This window comes from Lepidochelys olivacea (assembly GCF_965140295.1).
Source record: "Lepidochelys olivacea isolate rLepOli2 genome assembly, chromosome: 15".
NCBI classification, from domain to species: domain Eukaryota; kingdom Metazoa; phylum Chordata; order Testudines; family Cheloniidae; genus Lepidochelys; species Lepidochelys olivacea.
Genome location: NC_140425.1, coordinates 17319246 through 17342076, shown reverse-complemented (window position 1 = coordinate 17342076; position 22831 = coordinate 17319246). Strand labels below are relative to the sequence as shown.

The following is a 22831-nucleotide window of genomic DNA, read 5'->3' as shown; positions in this document are numbered from 1 at the left end:
AACATTGGCTGTTTCTTTGTTAATAGTGCCAGCGGGCACAACCAAAAACCTTTTTCGGAACTCTTTTGCCAAAAGGTAACAGAGAGCCCTCTAGAGGCAGGAAACATAAACAGACCCTTCATAAACCTAAAGGAAAGGAACGCACAGATGCCTGCAGCCTCTGTCTCTCCTGCATATCAGAGGCCTTGTTCCTCAGGATACGAATGGCTGCCATTGACTTCTGCAAGGCCCCTGGAAACTACTGATTTATTCCATTGCCTTCAGCCTTTTGATTTTAATGATGATTGTTCTTCAGCTGCAGTTAGGAACACAGAAATAATTAAGTCAAGAAAACCAGGCATTAAGAATAAACTTCACCTAAACAGCCCAGTCAACGTTGCTATTAAATGATTTCCTTGGCATTTTTTCTTTAGTCCCTCCCGCCAGGTAAAATCCTAGTCCTATTGAAGTCAAAGGGAGTTTTGCCATTCATAGCCAGGATTCAGGAGCCTAAGTCATTGATGCTTGTAAAGTGTTTTGAAATCTTTGAAAATAAGTGCATTTTACTCTGAGCCAGCATTTGTGTTGTTTCTCTCTAGCAATCTTTTTAGTGAAGTAAGAGGGCAGATATTAAAAATCTGACTCCATTAAGTGGGAAGTAGAAACTCAGAACTTTTGCCTATTGCTTTAAAAAAAAATCATATTGAATACTGGAAAGTGACAGGAGTGTAGGTTACCTTATGTAACAGTTTCCTGGAGGTATCTGCTATGCTGCCCAGAGCGTGATTTGGAAAGTACATCCCTTTACATGACAGTAGAATCTATTTCAGGATCAGGAAAATAGAATCTCAAACTTCTTACCCAAATATTGTAGCTAATCTGCTCCATTACAAACAGTGGAGTTAGAATAATTTCTTTCTGGATTATTCTGAATGAAAGACTCTCCTCAAGGGGAAAAATGTACCATAAGTGCTTGTATTACATGACCAAGTTGATGTTTTCCCAGACTTATTCAGAACATTTATAAGAGCTCTCTCTCATTTAATGTTTAAATAGCTGCTGCCCCATTTTAAACATTCTCCCCATTCTAACTGATAATTAAACTCTCTCCCATCTCCTCAGCGCACTGCCTTATTAGAACAGTGGTTTTCAACCTGTGGTTTGTGGACCTCTGGAGGTCCACAGACTATGTCTAAGACTAGAAAAAGGAGTCTGCACCTCCATTTGAAATTTTGTAGCGGTCCACAAATGAAAAAAGGTTGAAAACCACTGCTTCAAGGGAATGCCTACATTGCAGCTGGGAGAGTGCCTCCCAGCCTGGACAGATGGACTTGTGCTCGTGGGGCTTAAGCTACTGCGTGAAAACTAGTGTGGATGGAACAACTTGAGCTGGTCGGGTGGGCTTGAGAGCATTAGCTGCAGCTCAAGCTGCAACATCCACACTATTTTTAGTACACTAACTTGAGCCCTGCAGTTCAAGTCTGTCTACTGGGCTGGGAGGCAGGCTCTTGGCTGCGGTATAATGTCCCTAAGCAGGAAAACAAACATCTTACATGTGACAAGGTATAATACTATCCACTAGCCCATTACCCTGGTCAACTTTTGTTTGGTTTGCTGGAGCTAGTCAGCAGGGGTACCCACATCCAGCTACACCTACTTAATGTATGTTAGATCAAAACCCACCGTATTCTCTAGTACTTTATTTTGAACATTGCTTCTTGCTTGAGTGCCCCAGCAGTACACAGCTGTAGCTGATTAGCTCTGCCATTGCCCTGTATCAGAGGGAAGAGGTCAGCTGAAGACACTTGGCCAAGAAGAGCTATGGAAAGGGATGCTCATGGGGAAATTTGGGCACTCTAATAGATGACTTGAGAACAGATGCTGCTGATTCACTCTGCATAGGTGCAAAGCAACAAACTCTGGAAAAGCTGAAGCCAGGTACCAGTGAGGAGGACCAATACAATGACAGGATGGAACTTCAGTACCAAGATGCAATCCTGCTCTCCTTGAAGTCAGTATCCGATTGCAGTGGCAATGGACTCAAGTCCTTACGGAGGAGATTGGCCCTTTGGACACCCATTGCCAGGGAGCAATGGGAATGCGCAGGACATATAAAGTGAATGCAAGTTGTACATGGATTCTTTACTAATAGCAATCCCTTCTGCAGCCGTCAACGAACTGCCGCTGCTCTAGATTATGGATTTACTTGGACCCTGTGAAAGCAGGATCAGTCAGTTCTCTAAGACCACAGGTAAAGGCTCAGTGGATCACAAACTAGAGAATCTCTGCCTTAGGAAATTAGGCAATCTAGGTCTGGGTATTCGCCAGTTTCCTAAGGGTTAATGCCAACGTATCCCCATCCCTCTAGATACTGCTAAGCCATCCCCCGCCAAGGCTGTCTTACTTTTAGCTCAACAATACTTCTGAAGAGCGATTACTTTGCTTTTAGAATGCGCCAAGCTGTACAAAGTGACAGCCATTTTCAAATAGTTACCCATTGCTCTGGCACTGCAGAACATTAGTCACTGGGCCAACTCAATCCTGGGTGTAGTTTGTGTTGCTAAGTTCAGGGTATAGAGAAGCAAAGGAAACCCATAATGAGCCAATGGCATATATCTGAAGACAAAGTTTGACTGTTTGGTTTTAGAGTACCCTCAGTAATAAAACATTTTAAAAATGCACTATATTAAATTATTGGATTTTTTTTTTAACAACCATGTTCATTGTAAGAGATTTTCAAAACCACTATTCTCGAGTCAAAGGGTTGCTTGTTATATTTTTGAAGGCAGCTTTATGGTGGTCTTCACAATAGTGTCCTTTCATTCACAGGTGGTGGAACTGAGGGGGCTATCACCCCGCAATGGGAATATTGGGGGCAGATACATGTTTCACCTCTGCAAGGTATTTTGGGGGCAGAAGAGTGGGACCTGGCTACCTTTCCATGCCTGCATGTAGAAGGATGCGGGGGAAGGAGGATGTGGAAATGAGAGAAGGATCCCAAAGGACACAAGATCAGGCTGGTTGCCAGAGAGCAGGTAGGACTCCCTGGTCCAGTCCAGACCAGGCTTCCAGCCACTGCGAGTTCCAGCAGAGATGTTTGGCCCAGGAAGAGGCAGGAACACGTGCACCAGCTCAAGGGGTGTGGGGGACAGGACAGGGTGCATCCATGCACAGGCACAAGTAGCTGAGGGGAGGTTGAGGACCACAGGGCACCAGCTTCCACTGCCATAGGAACAGCAGCAGCAACTGTTGGGATGCCTTTTCCCAACCTGGAGTCAGCTGTGCGCCCCTCCATCTCATCTCAGTATTTCCCCCTTACTTCTGCTCCTATCCTATGCCCCCATTAAAGGAAGTTTTCGTTCTCCCCCTCCACCTCCCATTTTCACCTTCAAACCTGTTCTTTCCTTCTAGGTACTGCGAGGGTTCTTTCCTTCCAGAGCTCCAGCAATCTTTTCCAGTAGAAAGCCTACTGAAAAATTTTGACAAGACGAAGCTGTATTTGCCAGCCTGAAATGGAAAAACATGATCTTGGAAGTTAGTCATATGGCTCAAGTGTTTTTAAGCCACTTCTGTGATTAAAATGAAGAAATGAATAACAGAATCTTTGGATCCTTGCAATTTATTAACACTTCAAAACACGTCCTACAGTAAGGGAATCTCTTGCCCCTACTCCCTTTGCTACTCAATCACTGTTCTGAAACAATTTAAATTCCTTGCAATAGGCAAATAGATACTTCAGGCACTATGTGAATACAAAAGTGACAATATAAAAACAATTAAACCACATGCAATACACGTAAATATATAAGGAAATGTAGCATCATAACAACACACACAAGCACTGTTAGAACAATTCACATAAGTGAATATACAATATGCATAGCATGTTTAATAACAGGTTTACAGCTCATGTACAAGTAATCAGTCAGCCTAAATAGGAAAGAAAAAGTCTTAAAATACTGGATAACTGCTTAAGCCACAGCTTACAAAACCTGCTATATCTCAGCCTCTCTGCAACTGCAGAGTAACAGTCAAAATAAATAAGTGAGGACTATGTTTAAATGACACAACTAACAGATCCCTTATTTCTAATAATGGGTCCTTCTTGTTTTCACCCAAGGTTCATTAGCCAACATGCTAAGAGGAGGTTGCCAGAATAAAGCAATAGTTGTGTACTCAAAAACTATTTTAATACTGATCATAATTATGTGCATTTTTAATCAATACAAGTAGTTACAAAAGTCTAACATTACTGCTAGATGTCTGATACTGTGTTTACATTATATTATGTACCTAACACTGGAGAAATGTCTTGGTGAGAAGTTTGAAGTATACGTATTAGATTGTCTTTCTTTTTTGTTCACTTGGGGTGGGGAGCAAAAGGAGAACCGAAGAGGCAAATAATTCTCCTTTCAAACCAGCCTAAAATGGCTGGAAACAAGCGTGATTCCTCTACAGGCAGGGTGATAGCAAGGTGTGTCCCAGACGAGGATAGAAGTTAAGCAATATAAACCCTCATACTACAGGCATAAGAAGCTCTAACTGCCTGGATTTTAGATGAAGCATCCCCTATTGGCAGGTTATGGCATAATAGGAGATTAAGGTCTTCCTCTGAAGCATCTGGTATTGGCAAAATGTCAGTTACATCCAATCAATGGGTCATCTAGTCCTGCGTACTCTGTATGGTATTTCCTATGTTCCCAATGCCAAAGGCTCATTTGCAGCATCGGACCACAGATCTGTATTTTTATAGTGGAATTAAGTCAGACTGGACAAAATTATACAGGGCATCTGCACTGAGCCAATTCAGGTGGAGTTTATTGTCTAGAGTTGCACACAAACTTTGATGCTGGTTCCAAAAGAAGACCATTTTTCCTTTCTAGATGAGGAATGGCAAGGGAGAAGTGGGAAGAAAAGGAAAAATGAGGTGGGGATAAGAGGCAGACTTAGATCTCTTGAACTAAAAGGTAAAAATAGATGCATTGTTTATACTAAAAGAAAAGGAGTACTTGTGGCACCTTAGAGTCTAACAAGTACTCCTTTTCTTTTTGCGAATACAGACTAACACGGCTGCTACTCTGAAACCCATTGTTTATACTAGTATAACATTTCCTCCCATCACAGAGAATCTCTAGCAAATAAGAATGACATTTTATATACTATATTGCTCAAACCCTAGAGCAAACAGCATCATTAATAAATAGCTTAGCAATAACTAGAATCACATTAGACAAAAAGAACAATATGCAGAGGCAACTACAGAAATGGATTGCATTGGGGATCCCTCTCAGAAGCCCTTAAGATTCCTCTTGTTTTCTAGCTGTGTCTCCCTTATCCTTGAAGTCCTAAAGGACACCATCCTTTTGACCAAGGAATGGATAATACTCCCTTCACAACTGGCAAAAGTCACACCTTAACTAGGTCACTGCTGAATGACACAAACCCCTAGGAGCTGAGTGCATTACTTCCCATATCTTGCTAGGCCTTGGAGATCAATCCACCAGGGGAGGAAATACTAGGGTCTTCAGTATGACAATACAGAGCAGTGTCACTAGGCTGGCCAAATACATGAGTTATCACCAAAAAAAAGCCACTACTAGTGATATTAAAGTGTTGTTGAGGTTTGGTGCAATATGGCTCGTTACTTGTGAAAGCAGAAAGCTCTGGTAAATCATGTTTTAACTAGGGGAAATCTGCAGAAACAGATCCCCAGTCCTCAGCAAGTTAAATAGATGTCTGATTTCTTCATGCTAAAAAGTACATATCAGCAACAAGACACGAACCCCTGGGTGTAGGAAACTTGTCAATAAAATAAAGCAGACAAAATGCATTAGCTTAGAACAGTGATTTCCTTAACTAAGATATATTCAAACAGCACACTGCCAACTTTCTTCTAGCTTGGATTTTTTGTATTCCATTGTTTGTATTCCAAGAAGCTTGAAAATATTTTTTCTCTCTATTGATTTTGTCCTCCTTTATTGGAGGAACGTTGCATTTTGCAAAATTTCCTATGCTGCCAACACAGCTGTCTTTTGTTGCTGGTGCACAGGAAAGTAAACAATCTCAGCAGGAATGTGCACAGCTTGGAAAACCCACACAAAACTAGAACTGCAGAACAACTTAGGATGCTCACATGGGTTTCCTCTTTTCAGAGGGTCTCATGAAAACGGGGACTTTAAAATTGAACCAGAATTCAAGCTTATAGCGTGGATGGGACTAACCTAGTCTTGTCCATACTACAAGTTCTAACCCTTTTGGTAGAAATGGGGTTCTGGGTTTTGTAGCATAGACCTTCCAATGGTAGCATTCTGCAAACCAAATGGGTGCTTCAGCGCAGTAGTTTTCACCCTTCTCCAGACCAGGACTCTGTTACAACAGACATTTTTGGAACCACCTCCTCCACTAAACCAGAAAGAAAGCGGTGGGAGGTCACAACCGCCCTTCCTGTTCACAACCCAAACTAGAAAAGATATATACATAATAGATGCATGGGGAAAACCACCAATTATTCAAGACAGTTTAGATGATTTTGCATTAATTTTCCAAACATTAATTTTTGGATGAGATAAAGCCTGGGAAATTTCAACCCAAAAGGAATTAGTCCAAAAGTTATGAAGAACTGCAAAGAGGCTGTTAATTCTGTGCTAGTATTTTGCCTAGCACAGTGTGGCTAGGATATTGCACTAGAGCCTAAAGGCACCTGTAAGTAAGAACGGAAGTTTTAATCCAAATGTAACTAACAGCTATCTATATATATAAAAACCACCTGCAGTCTTCAAGTGTTAGATTAACAAGGATCAGAAAAATTCGTTAAGGCTGATTTTTCCCCCACACATCCCCAGAAGCATTTGCTTTTACTCAAATACAACACGTGGCAATACATAACAGTGATCCATTAATCTTTCAGCAATTGTAGAACACCCATCACTGTGGCATCTAAGTGCTAAGAATGGAGTAGCAACATTGACTCCAATTTTCCTAGCTTTTGTCTGTTAAGTTAGACCTTGAATTTTCTTTTAACATAGCTTTTTTAATCTTAGGAAGTTTCAACTGAAACAATCTTTCAATATATACCCTTCATAGACTTGTATGTGATTTAAGCAATTCTCTGGTGACATCTTAGGAGCCAAGACCTATTGTCCAATACATATTTAAAAAACACCTGTATTTCCTTGGTGGTCTTTAATAGCATCTCTGTTTGGAAAGCTCCTTTTAGGATTTGTGGGAGGTGGCTGCTACGTTTCAGCTCAAAACTATTCTTTTACTAAAATATCAAGTGAAAGTGCAGATTTCTAATGGAAAGCGCAGCAGACCTATATCCAGAACCCAGAAAGCAAGCACTTCTCAAACAGAGGACGAAAAAACCCCCCCACAACTTTCTTCTGGCAGTTTTAGTGTCTTTTTACCATACAATGCTAATAGCCCTGGGAATGCTTTTTTTTTTTTTTTTTTAAAGCAATATATCATCTGATCTGAATTCAAGTAAGTGTCTATTAAATGCTATTAAAGTCATCACTATGATTAACACTATTCAACTGCCAACTCTGCTGAAACAACTCCACGCCAATTACTCATCCTAGCAGATCCAACCCGCAATATCAATTCATTAACACACTTCATGGCATTTACTTACAGCAGCAACTGTGTGGTAGCCGATAACCTGTGTACACAGAACTGTATATCTCAGCCTAGTTCCCTTGCATGCAATATGTTTAGAATTCCACTTATCAGCATGAACCTCTAAGGACACAACAATACTGAGCAAGGTCACAGAAATCACCTAGGATGCTTTACTTTGACCCCATTCCTGACCCCACACCTCACTATTATAAGACAAGGTTATCACTCTAGTTCTGCCATTTTAAAAGTGTTTTTAATTTCTTCCAGCACTTGGTATTTCTCCATAAGAAACTGACATTTGTAGCTCTATTTTCCAGCCCACTTCCTTTTTAAAATAGGCACTAATAACACTTAAACGTGTTCCTGTCTTGCATGCTCTCTTTCATTCCTCTGTCACTGTTAGAGGGTAAATTTTACTTAATTCCCCCTCCCGCACTGTTCTAAAAATTGCTCTGTCTCTATATCTCTCTCTAGCTCTCAAAGGTTCTACAAAAAACATGTCAAACAGACATTAACAGGTTGTGACAGGAGTCCTTTCCCTTGAACAACTCTCCTTGTTTACAACCATGAGTTATGAATTTTTGGTCCTTTTGTTTACGTTAGACCCAGAACATTTGTTTTATTAATTTATTTTACATTTCTTTCAAGGACTAAAGAATAAAAGTAAAAAGGATTAGAACTGAGCTGTTCAAGCACAAGGGAGACTTGTACCATATCTAAGCATCATGAAAAAAGCAGGTTTTCATCCCACAGAAGATGAGGCTTTTAAGTGTCTGTTGCATTGTTTTTAAAAGACTACATTTTAGTGCTTGGCTACTCTGAGCTACTTCTTAAAAAGGGACACAATCCAACTTGAAATCTATTCAGATGAAAAGTAGTTTCAGGTACTACATCTGCCCTGAGTCCCTCAGCCAATTTTTGTGGTTTCACATCACTTTCCCCTCCTTTACTATTGCTATGTAAAAGTCCCCAAAATAAGGGAAATCTGACTGACTACACAGAGGAAACAGTAAAACTGACTATATATAAATTGCTGTTTATATGCAGAAACAAACAGACTGACAAAATAAAGACTATATTCTTCCCGCTGCCCCCGTCTTGCTCAGGTTATAGTAACCTTAACACAAGAATGTAAAAAAAATAAATTTCAGGCAGAAATGTGATTTTTAATTTGATGGTGCCCCTTTGAACTCTGTTACCAGTATCTAAAGTGTGTCATGTCCAGTACTTCTCTTGATCAGACGATTATACTAGTTTTCTAGTACACTCACGGATGATAGACCCATTTCTATTTCAAGAGCATGTTTAGTCCCTGGCAAGCTGAACTTAAATTCTACAGAAAGATTCCGGGATTCTGCAGCCATTTGTTGAGGCAGACTAGGAATTCTGCAATAGTTTCATTTAAAGGGAGTTTAAATATGAAAATTAATAGTACAACAGGGAGAGTAACTCCCTGTGTTTAAATCTGATGCTGTTCCCACATGTTCAACATGCCAATTTCTTTTACATCAATGATGTACAACTGCATCTTAGACATTGTCACGGGTGAAGCTGCAGGTTTTGACAGCTGGGTAGTTTGGGGTTGTGGGATAATCAAAGCTTTTAGCTAAATCATTTAACTATTTTGCAGTTGATCATTTTATGTTGACATTTAAAGGTCTATCATTAGGTTTCAGCATTACCAACCCAGTTACATGAATAAGGAATGTCACATTTCTCAGATCATTTCAGGCTTTCTATCGTCTCTGGAAGAAGCCAGTGTCAAAGTTTGCATTCAGAGTTTCAATGAAAAGCATAAAGTTAAGGGCTGGGTTTTTAATTTTGTTTTAATTAAAAGCTTACTTTCTTAAGCACAATTCTGCACTCTAGGAATTCACAGGGCCCTACCTATAACTCAAACCTATGGGTCTAAATCTGAGAAATTGTCTGGAATCATGAACAGTTTTATGTGCTAAGCTCAACAAGAGAGCCCAAGACATGTCCTTGCTGTTAGCTATAAAGGCAATTTAGCCTGCCCCCCCTGCCTCCCAAAAATAAAAATATATGCATTTTTAAAAGCGTTCACACACTTGAGACTATTCCCAGATAATAGCAAACCTTGGTTAAGCTGCGCCATACCAATAATTTAAGGAGGTGGCGGTGGGAAACAAATATGAAGAGAATGGTAAGTGCAAAGAAAACCAGGAAATTTTGAAGAGAAAACTTGTAAAAAGATCAAGCATTTGAATGTATGGAAATAAAGTTAAGATCAAATGACCTTAACTCCCTATCCCATTGCCCAGAGAACAACCAGAATTATATGATAACTGTAATCAGTCAATAATACACAGGATCAAAAAGAAAAAGAAGACTTATACAGTGAATGAAGGTCTGTGTCTTTTTCATGGCCATAGACAGGTCTCAGGAAAAGTAGAACTTTTTAAATGTAGATGAATAAGCAAAGGAACTCATTCCTCATGATCCATAAGGGGTACATATGCTACCAATCATGTAAGTGTCATATACAGCACGAGGATACGTACATATACAAAGCCTCCTAAATCAAGATAAAATGTGCCACTTATACAGAGAGCAAAGGATAGGTTTAAAGCTTCCTGTGTTTCCAATATTTTTTATGCATGTCACTCAAAGAGACACTCTTCCCACCTTCCTTTTTAAATTCCTGATATTTACTAAATGCTACAGGTTGAAGTTTTTCTTTTATAAAAATTCATTTATCAAATTTTGATCAAGGACAACTATTGATGCAGAAGTAGTTTCAGAGGTAAGTACTGTGTACAACAGGTTGCACCTTTAATGACAACAGTGTGTCAGTCATAACGTACTTGTCTACGTACATAAAATCTGCTAACTTTTTAGCCTGGTTGGTTCTGCTTAGATCTGTAGGAGCTGCTGACCTTTGAAAGCCTGTAGGAGCCTCTGTGAAGCTTAGAGGGTGACATTCTGGCCCCACTGAAGTCAATTAGAGTTTTGTCATCGGCTTCAGCAGGACCAGGATTTCATCCAGAAATTCTCCATCAGTCCATGAAGATTCAAAAAAATCCACAGCAAATAACTCCAAATCAAAGTATCCGTATTTCCCACTAACTATGGATTCTGCTAGTCTAAGCCATTCATTGGTTTCTGCTTTAAGCTGAAGTCTCATTTTAGCTCCCATATCTGAAAAATATCATGTCTTAGCCACTTGATAGTTGGCTAAGATATTCTCACCTGGCAAGGAGCCTCGGTCAGAAGTTTCAGGTGGATTTGTTTAATTTTGGCAGCATTACCGGGCAGACGATTATAACAGAAAGGTAGGTACAAAGGGCTTGGCTTTTAAAGTGTGCCTGCTTCCCTCCATATCTTTGAAATGCTGTCAGAGTTCTGAAACAAAAACAGCAACTTCATGAATCTTCCAAATCTTACACCACCTCTATAAGCTATCCTGGTTTTGACAAAAGTAACAGTGAACCTGAGAGGTCCATAAGACACAGATAGAATGCTCAATTTCTGAATATGGGGACTTGTCTCCTCAAGATGCCAAAATGCACTAGGTCACCAAAACCCCAGCAAACAAACCTAAGCTGAAGTTTCTGGGTTGCATCATTATAGAGGTAGGATATGACAAAGATTCACTGAATTATTCTTATAATCAGGGAAGTCTCCAAATTTGAACAGCCAGATTTGGCACAAAAAATTCCCTCTCACCTTCCACCTTACCTACCTCACTTGCAGTAAGAGAAAGCTTCTCCCAAGCATTTTAGAAGGGTAGCAAAATTTCTCTTTATAATAGAAAAATGGTTACAACCTTAACTATGGAGAGGCTACCGCCTTTCCATAATACATTAACAGAGCCACTGTCAGAGTTACTAGGTGGTGGAATATTCCTCCACCCCTCACTCATGGAGTTACTATGTTGAATTGTATGATCTTTTGGGGGTAACCTGACAAATAAATCACTTGGATAATTGAATTATCTTACGTTAGCTGATAGCTTATCATAGCACGAGCACAATCAGTGCTGCTCTGCCTCCTCACCCCACCTCATTATTTTAAGGCTGCTATCTGATCAAGCTAAGACAAATCTCAATTTTCCATAGACGTTTACTCCCCTTAAAACATTTCCGATTTAAAATATTCGGGGCATTTTAACCAACAGGACTGCTGTATGAAAACAGTATGCCTAAGTCAAAAGTGATGTTACATTCTCACCACCTGAGGGGCTGCTTTTCCTGTTCAGATACAAAAGTTATAAAATAAATTTGCAACATAGCTCTCAGATCCTGCTCATACAGAAAGTTTCCCGGTGATGGGAACAGTGACAGAATCAGACTAGAGGCTCCAGCAGCACTGACTGTGACTGTCATGTGTCTGCTATCTGCTAAGCAATGCAATTATATATGCACGCATACTGCATGCTTGCACCCATGCATATGATATACACGTCACATAGTTCTCTAATATAATCTCAACTTCTCACCGCCTCAGAAAGTTACTGTATCAAAATATATATACAATCATCAATGCAGTATTGCCAACATCCAGCAACTGTGAGTCAGGCCTAACTCTTTTTTTTTTTTTTTTTTTTTAAACACACACACTTGGGGTTCTTTTTATTGAAAATCTGCACAGTGATATTGGTGCACATAGGGTTTGCCCTCTACAAAACTGAGGGTTAGAATTTTTTTTAAAATGAAATTGAAGATTCTCAGGTAAATAACCTGAGGCCAGCTAGCCGGGGCCTTTAAGCAAACACCAAACATCAGGAGTCTCACAAACACCACAGAGTTTGGCAACACTGAAAAACAAAAATGTTCTTGGAACACAGTTCCTGCTCAATCATTCACAAAAAAATGAAAGAGCTGTAAGTGCATTAAAATATTTATATTAATGAAATAAACTAAATTTTAAAAACAGAACTAGAACATGGTCACCTGAATTTGATAGAAAACTAACCTTTCCCATCCTTTTCTGAAACATTTAAGGCACTTGAAGGTGGCCAGTTTTTAAAGCCAGACAACAAAAGTGTACATTTTTAAAATCCTATTTAAATAAAAAAAATTTAAAAAAATCCAGTAACACTGCAAAAAAAGTTCCCACAACCATAACGTTCAGTAAATACTCAAAAACTTTATGAAAAGAAAAAAATAAAATACTTCACTTTGTTTATAGCAAACCATAAAAAACGATGTGGCAAGTACAGGGCCTATTGAACTGGCAGAGCATAAACACACAATTTCTATGGACCCCTTACAAACACAGTCAGCAAGTGTCCTCTCTTTTCAGGTTACCAAATAGCTAATAAAGTGTGTTTGTGTCACAGAAATAACTCACCCTTACTCTTAAGTTATTCTTTCCATATCAGTCAATTAAATTAATTACCAGACCATGCCAGAGAGTAATTAACTACAGATTGCTTCTTCTGTTTAGGATATTCCTAGTTTCCCTCCTTAAGTGTTCCGTTGTATTTTCCCCATAATTATGAAAAGTCAAATGGTTCTTTAAAAGGATGAGGTTTCTATTATATCACCATCTTTCACAATGTTGTCTTTGGTACAAAATGATGAAGTTGAGAGGTCTCTGAGGGTATAACACGAAAAGCACAAGATCCCGTTTCTGGACACCTGATCCTCTAGAATACTGAACCTGTTCATGGAGATAGTGTGCAGTAACAAGCTTCGACTTGATGATGGCTTCTCTCCCCCACACACACCCTAAATAGGTAACATTACAATTAAACTATCTGCATGTTAGCTTTCTTTTTTAAGCACTATTTTGAATTAAAGCAGAACCCAAATAAGCATAATACAAATAAGTATTCTCCTCCATTAGCTTATACATTCCTTATCACCTCCAGGACAGAGGGACATGAACTGGCAACCTGGCAAACACTTTAAAACTATGTCCAGGGAAGAAGTAGCTGCACAAGTCTTCCAGCCTGCTCAGCTGTTTCAGGGGAAGAGGGGACAATGGATACAGTAAGATGAGCTCTGACATTTTTCTTTGTGGAATTTTGGTCACCTTATTCCTGACGTTTTACCCAACCTACTAGCAGCTTCTTTAATGGAAAGAAATTTCTTTAGTGGAACATATGAGAGTTAAGATTTTATCGTTGTGTGGCTGTCGCTCTGATTGTTCATCTCAGAGCTGAAAAAGTTAAAGGGTGAATCCTCTGCACCCTCATCAGCACTGAGGCTTTTAGGGTCTCCCAAGCAGTCTGCCAAGATGTCTGGGGGGTTCCTTAAGAAGGCCACCAAGACAGTGATGTTGTCACTGGATCCATTTTCCTTTGCTGCAGCCACCAGTCTCTCTGCTGCCTTGAGACCATCTCCTTTGTTTTGCTTTAAGTGATCTAGGACCAGATCCACCACGTCATATGGTCTGATGGCATCAAAGAATCCATCGCAGGCCAGGAGCAAGTAATCTTCAGAACCTGTCAGCTCAAATGAATTGCCATCTGCATTTCCAGAGATAAAGGGCTTCTGATATAGATCACCTAACAAGAAAAGATACAAATCTGATTGCTTTAATATGAACCATTGCCTCCTCTACCACCATTTCAATGATTCTCCAGCGTTGCAATGCTTTCTTTTAGGGCCAGATCATACCCCAGAGATCCATGCACAGCTCTCTCAATGCCCCATGAAGGAGATGGATGGAGGCTACAAAGCCAATGGAGAAGGCCTTCAACTCCTAACAATCCCCTGTGATTCATATGGACTTAAGGGCATCTACTGTGTTTTGGGGATGTTACCATGGCTCATTATACCCCTCCTCTAGAGCAGAATGATATGAGGAGCTCACCAAGGAAAACATCAAATTTTCCTCCCTCAGGAAATGCTGGGATGCTTTGGGTTTTGTTTGTTTGTTTGTTTTGGGGGGGGAGGAGGGCAAGGGAAAAGTGTGCATCTTGTGAAACCCTTGGAACACCAGGGAGGAAGCTTATTTTCATTAGCGATAATGACATGAGAGGAATAAGAACATCCCCTTGCACGCAGTATAGTGCCCAAATACTCAATTCAACAGTTCCACCTGTACACATTCATTTCAACACAAGTGATACAAGCTTACCACTTCTCAATTAAAGAAAAAAAAGAAGATACTGTATAAATATATGATAACTTGCTTCAGTTCAGCCATTACAATTCTTCATTCACTGCTGTTGCCTAGGGTCTTTTCTAATTTTACTTTAAGTGGCAAGCATCCAAGAAAGTTCTTTCCACGGCATTTGGGAATATTATCATTTAAATGCAAATGGTCCACTGCCAATGTTTATGTTAGCTATTTGCAGTTTGAAGGATGACACAACAATTTGACTTTTGAAACACAGCGAAGAGAACAACTTGTAGATACTAAAATGGATAAATAAACTCTAAGGTCAAAAGCTTGTCTCTTTATTTAACAGAAGTTGATCCAATAAGATATTAACTCACCGACCTTATATGGAGATATTCAGACATCTATCAGATCAGAAGCCAATATTTGCTCTAGTGTCATGTACAATATACTCCGTAAGCTTGTTGGGCTTTCAGTTGCAACAGGATAGGTTATTAGAGGTGTTTCAAAGAAGGAATTGAACTAATTTTATTTTTTCCTTCAAAAACTGATAAGGGTTGTGCTGACCAAGCAATTTAATACTCCATTATTCAAGCAATTACAATAATAGAAGCAATTTACTCTTCAGCCCAAGCTGGGCAAACACTATAATCTCTTTATTAATAAATGGTTGTTTACTTATTCAGCCCCAGGATTTTTTAGATTATGTGTTTAAGAATAATTCAATTTTGACTAATTTAGATGGCGTTACTTACCTATTGCCCTGGAAACAGCAAGGGTTCCATTGACCCGCCAGCAGTCCATGTAGGTCACACAGCCACCTAGGGCTTCTATACGCATTCTCTCATCCTAGAAGAAAGAAGCACATCAACTCTTTATACTAAGAGCATATCCTATATCTTACTAAATTCACTGCTATCCAGTGTTGCAGAGAAAAATCTTAAATCCCTTCAACTTGTATACTTATAGTAGGATGCAAACAGCTTTATATTATCAAAGAAATGGGAATCAATAGTGTTCAGAGAAAAAATATGCTTAATAAAAAAAATCAGTCTTATTGCAATGTTAAGTTGAATATACATGAACAAGACGACATCTTCCCTATGACTGCATCATTGCTTGCTCGTGAAACTAAAGGGAAGAATCCCTATCTAAGTCATTTCTATAGGAACAAACTGGCAATATCCCCATCACTGTGCAAATATTTAAGATTGTGAATGGAAGTAGGAAGAAAAGGATAATTGTAAGGCTAAGGTTTTTAGATGTAGAAATAAAAACTGTATTTAGAGGCAAATTTCATTTTTATTAATATAATCCATACTCCTCAAGCCCTACAAAAACTTTAATATTCATACTATAAAGGAGAAGGTTCATGCAATGCCACCTCTAAAAACTTGCTACTGTCTTTTCAGATTGTACATAAGTCAGTTGAGTTATCTTTGACCTATTTTAATAAAAAGAAATGCAAGATTAATTAAGCCTGTTATGATACTAGACTATTATTGCCGTTTGGATGATGCTATTATGTAAGCCAGGTCTGAAATTAAAACATTAATTTACTAACTCAATGGTAACTTTAAAAAAAAAATCAGTTAATTTTGTTAATAAAAGGCTTGCAGTTGTAGATTTTTCATGGTTGCCCTGTATGCAAAGTTCCATAGTACTACAGTATTCACAAGGTTCTTTTTATTTTTTCTAAGGGGATTCCCAACTGAGAGTACAGATCAAATCTGTTCTTCAGCACAATCCTTTTTTCCTTTGGAAAAACATGCACTGAGAACACACACCTAGACAGAAGAAAGGCAAGACTGACACAACATAATTATGCTCCGTAACCGTCCAACTTAAAAGGGATGAAATCACCGAAAAGTGGCTCCATCTAGTCCTGCTAGAGACTTTAAATTTAATAGATGTAATTCATGACCACTTATCAAAAACTGCCAACAGACTGTATCCTCATCCATTTCAAGGATGAGATCGGCCACCAATACCATCAGCTCATCTTAATTAATTAGCCTCTTACAGTTTGTATGGCAACTTCCACCGTCTCTGTATGTATGTATTTATATCTTCTTACTAGATGTTCCATTCTATGCATCCGACAAAGTGGGCTGTAGCCCACGAAAGCTTATGCTCTAATAAATTTGTTAGTCTCTAAGGTACCACAAGTACTCCTGGTCTTTTTGCGGATACAGACTAACACAGCTGCTACTCTGAAACCTATCAGCTCAGTTTGTCATTCTAGTTATAGACTTGCATATGTGCCAGACTCCAGGAAATCTAGAGATTCCAAATAGTTCCAAAGCTACTTAGAGACCTTTTTTATAACATGTCTACAAAGAGACCAGTTCAACGTCAGTTGGTAGTTGGCCAGGTCTTCATTTAAAGAGATTCAGTGAGCCAAAAAGTAAATTAATTACAGCCATTAGAGGAGAGAGCCAAAGAAAACAGGCTTACTTCTCTTTCAGGTTTGTGAGGTTCCATCAGGGTCACAGCTTTTCCCTGCTGCACCAACATTACCTGGGAGTCTCCAACCCAGGCTATGTGTAACCTGTTCCCCACAATTAAGGCAGATACACCTGTTGTACCACTCCGCAGCCTCTACAAAGGAAAACAGAGCAGTGCAAGTTAAACTGCAGTTTAACATCATAACATTGTAAATTAGGGTTAAGGCTACATTTATGTAACGGAGGTCATGGAAGTCATGGAATCTGTGACTTCCAGAGACCTCCGTGACAGTCTCTGCTTCAGCCCCAGGGGCTGCAGGATTCTGGAGCTGGAGCTGGCAGCCAGCAGGGTCTTGGCAGGGTTCCAGCAACAGGTGGCCCCCTGCAAGGTCCCACTGACACATGACGGACTCCTAGAGGGGGCCCTCGTCCGGGTTCCGGTGATGGGTGACCGCCTTGAGTGGTGAGGGGGGTGCCTCAGGAGAGAGGCTGGGTGTCCCATGTTTTCTTTGGGAAGTATGGTCACCCCGCTGTGCTCAACTGCCGTGGGCAGGGGGAACTGGCCCCATAGCTCCTATCCACCACGGTGGCAGGGGAAACCATGGAGCTGCAGCAGCAAAAGTCACCGACAGATCACAGCTTCCTTGAATTTTTGTTTATTGCCCGTGACCTGTCGGTGACTTTTACTAAAAATAACCATGACAAAAAACTTAGCCTTAATTAGGGTTAATTAAAGCTTGTTAACTGTGCAGTAATTTAGATCTTTGTGACTGGCAATCCACTGAATAAAAGGTACAAACATAAGAGAAAACACAGGTTTAGAGGAAACCCTATTCTAGCTTTCAAGTGTCTGACACTGCTATAGTTATGCTCTTCCCCTCGTCTTCACTAACTCCAACATTAGCTTCAAAGGGCCCAGAACCATTTGTTTACTTGGGTTTTTCTGAAAAGCAGAGGAATCAGTTTGATTTTAACTTCAGCAGGAAGAACCTTTCAGTACGTGACTTTTCTTCCCCATACAAACAGATGTAGCCACCCTATCTCTGCCTTCCTAGTGGCAGTGAAAAAATATTCTCAAGGTAAGCATTTCTCCACTGCTATATTACAGTCCATTATAAAAAGCCATCCTTGTTACACTTTGAATGGTCAAGTTTCAATGCTGCTGCTATAAAGATGGAAGAGTATCCTTCATTTGACGTTTACCACCTTCAGTTCCCTTACAATACTTTGAACTCAAGAACCTAGTTTAACTCATTTTTAAAATTTCTCATCCTCCAGTTATCTTGCCATACACCAACTTCACTCTCCCAAATATGGGGAAAGGAGGAAGAGAAAGGTCAGTGATGGTGCTAGTGGAACCAGCCTTAAGAAAATAAATAGAAAGATTTTCTTTGCCTTTCCTGTATTAAATTATGCAGATACAATTGAGGCTAGTCTTTTTTTTTTTTCCCCCCCTTCTTCTTCTCTCCAGGGAAGCAACTCTTTGTTGCCTGTATATTCCCTGAGATTGAGGATCCTGAAATAGCACTAACTCCTCACTTCAAAGTTTCCATCTCCCTGAACTTGCAGGCACTGGTTCTGATGAGAAGGGAAAATTTAATGTGACCAGTGAAATATTTTCCACTTAGGATACTTGGCAAACAAATTAGAATGAATTCAAAGTCTAACTGTAGGAGAACAAAATTTTCTGCATAACACCATTCCTGTTTACTGTTACCCAAGCAATTTCCCAACTGCTTAACCATAATGGAATCTGGCTCTATGTTAGGGTTGCCAATTTTGATTGGATGTATTCCTGGAGGTTTCATCACATGACAATCTTTAATTAAATATAAGATTAACCTTTAATTCCTGGAGACTTCAGGACAGTCCTGGAGGGTTGGCAACCCTACTCTACACAACTCACCTCTCTTTCAGCTTTGAAAAGGAACATTTCATCAGTTTGCTGGAAAGAGCCTTTCAAGGCCTCAGTTGGGTTCTTAAGAATCTCCTTGTGTAATGCAACATTTACATGCAAATGAGTCGCTGCATAATTGGCGGCATCTACTCCACCATGGCCATCAAATACAGCAAAGTATACTCGATCAACATCATCCTTTTGGCAGGAGGGAGATACAAAGAGTTCAGAAATAAAAGTCAATTACCAGATTTTATGCAAGCATTTCAGTGAGAGAATATGCACACATATGTATGAGAGAGTGCAAGCATGTACATGGATACAATACTATGCAAATACACTGAGAGCCACAAACACCATGATCTTCCCTGGGAAAGGAAAGTAAGGTGACATGATCTAGCAAACTAATTTGGAGAGTAGGAATTAGGATACCTGTATTCTACTCTGAGCTTTCCCACTAACTGTGTGTAACCTCGGGTAATTTGCATCAGTTTACCAATGTGTAAAATAGATAGAATATAATCTCATGGGGGTATGTGTTATTTTTCTTTGCTCCTTGTTGATCACTGACCAGATTCCTGAAAAGGAATAGGAATTGAAAAGGCAGATTGGAAGGTTGTGTGGTTCCATTATATATTTAGTAAGCATCCCTGAATCCTCAACCAAAATGCTATTTTTCACCTTTACATCATCAATTCTCTCACAAAATATAGCAACACCCCGCGCCCCCAAAGTGAGTTATTTTCCCGCTCTCACCCTTGTGGTGGGAGCATATCAATGTCACAAAAAAATGTTATATAGCTAACCGAAACACACAAATCCAGTAGGTCTCTGCTCCACTACAGACCTGATAAAAGGACTGCTGTCAGAAAATCCTTTGTAGCACCTCCCAAAAGTGCTCACTCTGTGATACTAGGACATGAGTGTGTTTCAAGGGGTGTTTGAATGAATGCTAGAACTGACTTCTCCTGGCCACAGAGACTTACCGACAAGCCAAAGAGCTGATTGAATTCTGGGAGAGAAACATGTCTGTCCTCCATTTTCCGGCGGACGTTGCGGATGGCATGGCTGGAAATCAGCAGGAAGCACTTCAGTGACTTCAGGGATGGCAGTTGCTTCTGCCATTCACAGCAAATGTCTCGCAGCTTATTAAAGAAACAGCGCTGCAAAGAGCCTCCATCCAGCACTGATGGCAGAGAGACAGTAGGTGACTTAGTTGTATGTTTGGGAAAAGGAGAAGGAAAACAAATGAGGATATTCAAACCCAATCTCCTCTCTCCTACTTACCCCCTCACTTGTCTTTTCCTACAAGTTTTCTTCCCTAGGACTAAATGCATTCTCTCAATATATTCTGCCTGTACTAGCCTCTGGCTTGGAGCCAGAGTTCTGTCCCTCCCTTTAATCCACTGGTTTTAGACATATGAGCGCCTATGGATACACAGAATACTCCCTCCGAAAATCACTCCACTGGGACACTATGAAAAAAGGAGCAACAAATATATATCATTATGCTTGGCCCACACACTTCTGAGTCAAACCCCTCTTCAGAATCACAGGCAAAAAGTTCTGACCCAACAGTAGAGTATTATGGACAACAGGTCTTTCAGTCACCAGTTTATTAAATAGTTATTACCTCTGAAGCTCATCATGCTATCAAATGGCTGACAGTTCTCCAGGGCAATAGACTGCTTAAGGTCACAATGAGGATCCAAGGTCAGTTTAGTAAATTAGACATAAATGATCCAGTACTGGGAATTGTGAGTGCAATGTATTGTGCATACTGGCAGAAATGTATCCGTTTATAAAGAAAATTAGATGCAGATCAGAAAACTCTAAAGACTGTGCACAGGGCTTTTGTTCTCTTGACACAAGTCACAAATATTAGTCTGGGTTAGACCTAGGTTAAGTGCAGTTGAATTATATTCACTGAAAACAATGGATACACAGAATGTATCACGTGACAGATCAACTAGGTAATAACCCAGCACTATCAGACTGCAGAAATGTTTAAACTGTTGTCTTCTTCAATCATTTTCACACAGAGAGTGAACTATCGAATGTTAAAAGCATGAGGGACAGAAGACCATCTCTGCCACACTACTGCTTTGCCATTACAGAGCAGAATCACAACACTACAGAGAGCAACAGGAAAAGTACTAGCCAGACACTCAAATCCTTTCCTGGACTCATCTCAAATTTCATTAATCCCAGCATTCAGTCTGGTGAGCAATAAACTGTGATATTTGTGATCATTTCTAGCTTAGCAATGCAGGGTCTCTCAGGTAGGCTGCAATTTTAAGTTTGCTGTCCAAGTAAAATCTCTCACCCACTGCTAAATCAACTTGCTTAAAGGGCGAGTAGAACTAAAGCAATTAACTATCACAGATCTTTCTACTTTACAGCACTGAAATTCTTTACTGGGTAAACTACCTTTTCAATTTCTATACTATAGCAACTCTTGCTAGCACTAAGAATGTCTCAGCATTAACTCCAGTTTCTCAAGCACATTCTCTCATCCACAGTACTGGATGTCCAGTTTCAGATACTTTCTTGCACCTGGTGAATGAAGAGCTTTGGTTTAATGCACCAAATATTGGCAAGTGGTCAGTCTGTGATATAATCACTTTTGATTTACTTATTTTTAGAAATTTTAAATAGGCAAGATATTTAATTCTGAGAAGTGCACTCATCACACATGCAGCTATTTTTAAATTGAGAAGATCAATATAGATGCTGGTCTACATATGCTGGTTAATATAGTCTAAATATGCATACCATTACACAGCATAATGCCTGTGAGGCAGATTTCCTTAACCAAGCATTTAAATAGTATAGTGATATTGTGTCACTAACCCAAGTTTTTAAAATTAGTTTGAAGTCTATTTTCATGAAAGATCAATGGTATTCTGGTCTATAATGGCAAGTCTCTCATCTCAAGACAAAAATTTCTCTTTTTAAAAAGATTAAAACATATCCTAGCAAATCAACAAAGTTATTTATTATTCGTATTATAATAGTACTTATAGGAATCAGTGAGGAGCGAGGCCCCATTGTGCTAGGCACTGTATAAACAGAGTGAAAGATGGCTCCTGCCCTACAGTTAAGGCAAGACAAGTGGGTTTAATAAGCAACTGAAAAGTAGGGCAAGGGAAACCATAAAACAAACAAACAAACAAAAAAGCCACATACATAGTTCAGATATGTGCATAGCTGGATGGTATCAAATGCTATACTCCCCTCCCCACCCCCATACTCTAGCATAGTTGCTTGCAACCTTTTTGCTTTCTGTCCATATTCTTTCCACAACTCCTATTTCTCTTTCCCTTTGTATCTGGTCTCATTTCTCTTTTCTGTGATTTTTGTTCTGGTTTTGCTTTATATTTTTCCATTCTTGTTTTTATTCTTTACGTAAGTTTTAAGCAGTTTGTGAACTCCATGCCATGGTAAGCTGACACCGTTTTTTTTTAAATGATTTACAAGCTAAATTTTGAGTAAAAAGTTACCTGGAAACCAATGTTTGGAAAAGATAATATGCTGACATTAAGGATAGTTTTTCATAACTTTTCTACTTAAATGAAAAGGTTATGCTAATAAATAATTTAGGATATACATTTTTGTTCATGGAACATATTGTGTTGGAGAGTATATACAAGAGGAAGATAAAATGTAATGCTAAAAAAAATCCCTGTGTTGAGGAAAAACAGTAATACGGTGATAAGGAGACATGACAAAAATAGTGTAGAGAGCAGAAGTTATGTTAATTGAAGCTTGCACATGTGTATTGCACAGGTTACAGAAGATACAATGCTCAATGTTGACTGGAAGAAAGGCAATGAATAGGTCATGTGGAAAG

General features: G+C 39.5%; 1 protein-coding gene across 1 annotated transcript in view; it reads right to left on the bottom strand.

The window, feature by feature from the left end:
• Nucleotides 1-3582: 3582 nt before the first annotated feature.
• Nucleotides 3583-22831, bottom strand: part of PPM1F (protein phosphatase, Mg2+/Mn2+ dependent 1F) — a 42868-nt gene continuing 23619 nt past the window's right edge. The window contains exons 3-7 of the mRNA XM_084649504.1: nucleotides 19965-20164; nucleotides 18988-19176; nucleotides 17092-17235; nucleotides 15390-15483; nucleotides 3583-14074 (exon numbers count right to left, since the gene is read on the bottom strand). Of these exons, the coding sequence (XP_084505630.1) occupies nucleotides 13677-14074; nucleotides 15390-15483; nucleotides 17092-17235; nucleotides 18988-19176; nucleotides 19965-20164 (1025 nt within the window). The 3' untranslated portion in view covers nucleotides 3583-13676. The remainder of the gene's footprint in view (nucleotides 14075-15389; nucleotides 15484-17091; nucleotides 17236-18987; nucleotides 19177-19964; nucleotides 20165-22831) is intronic.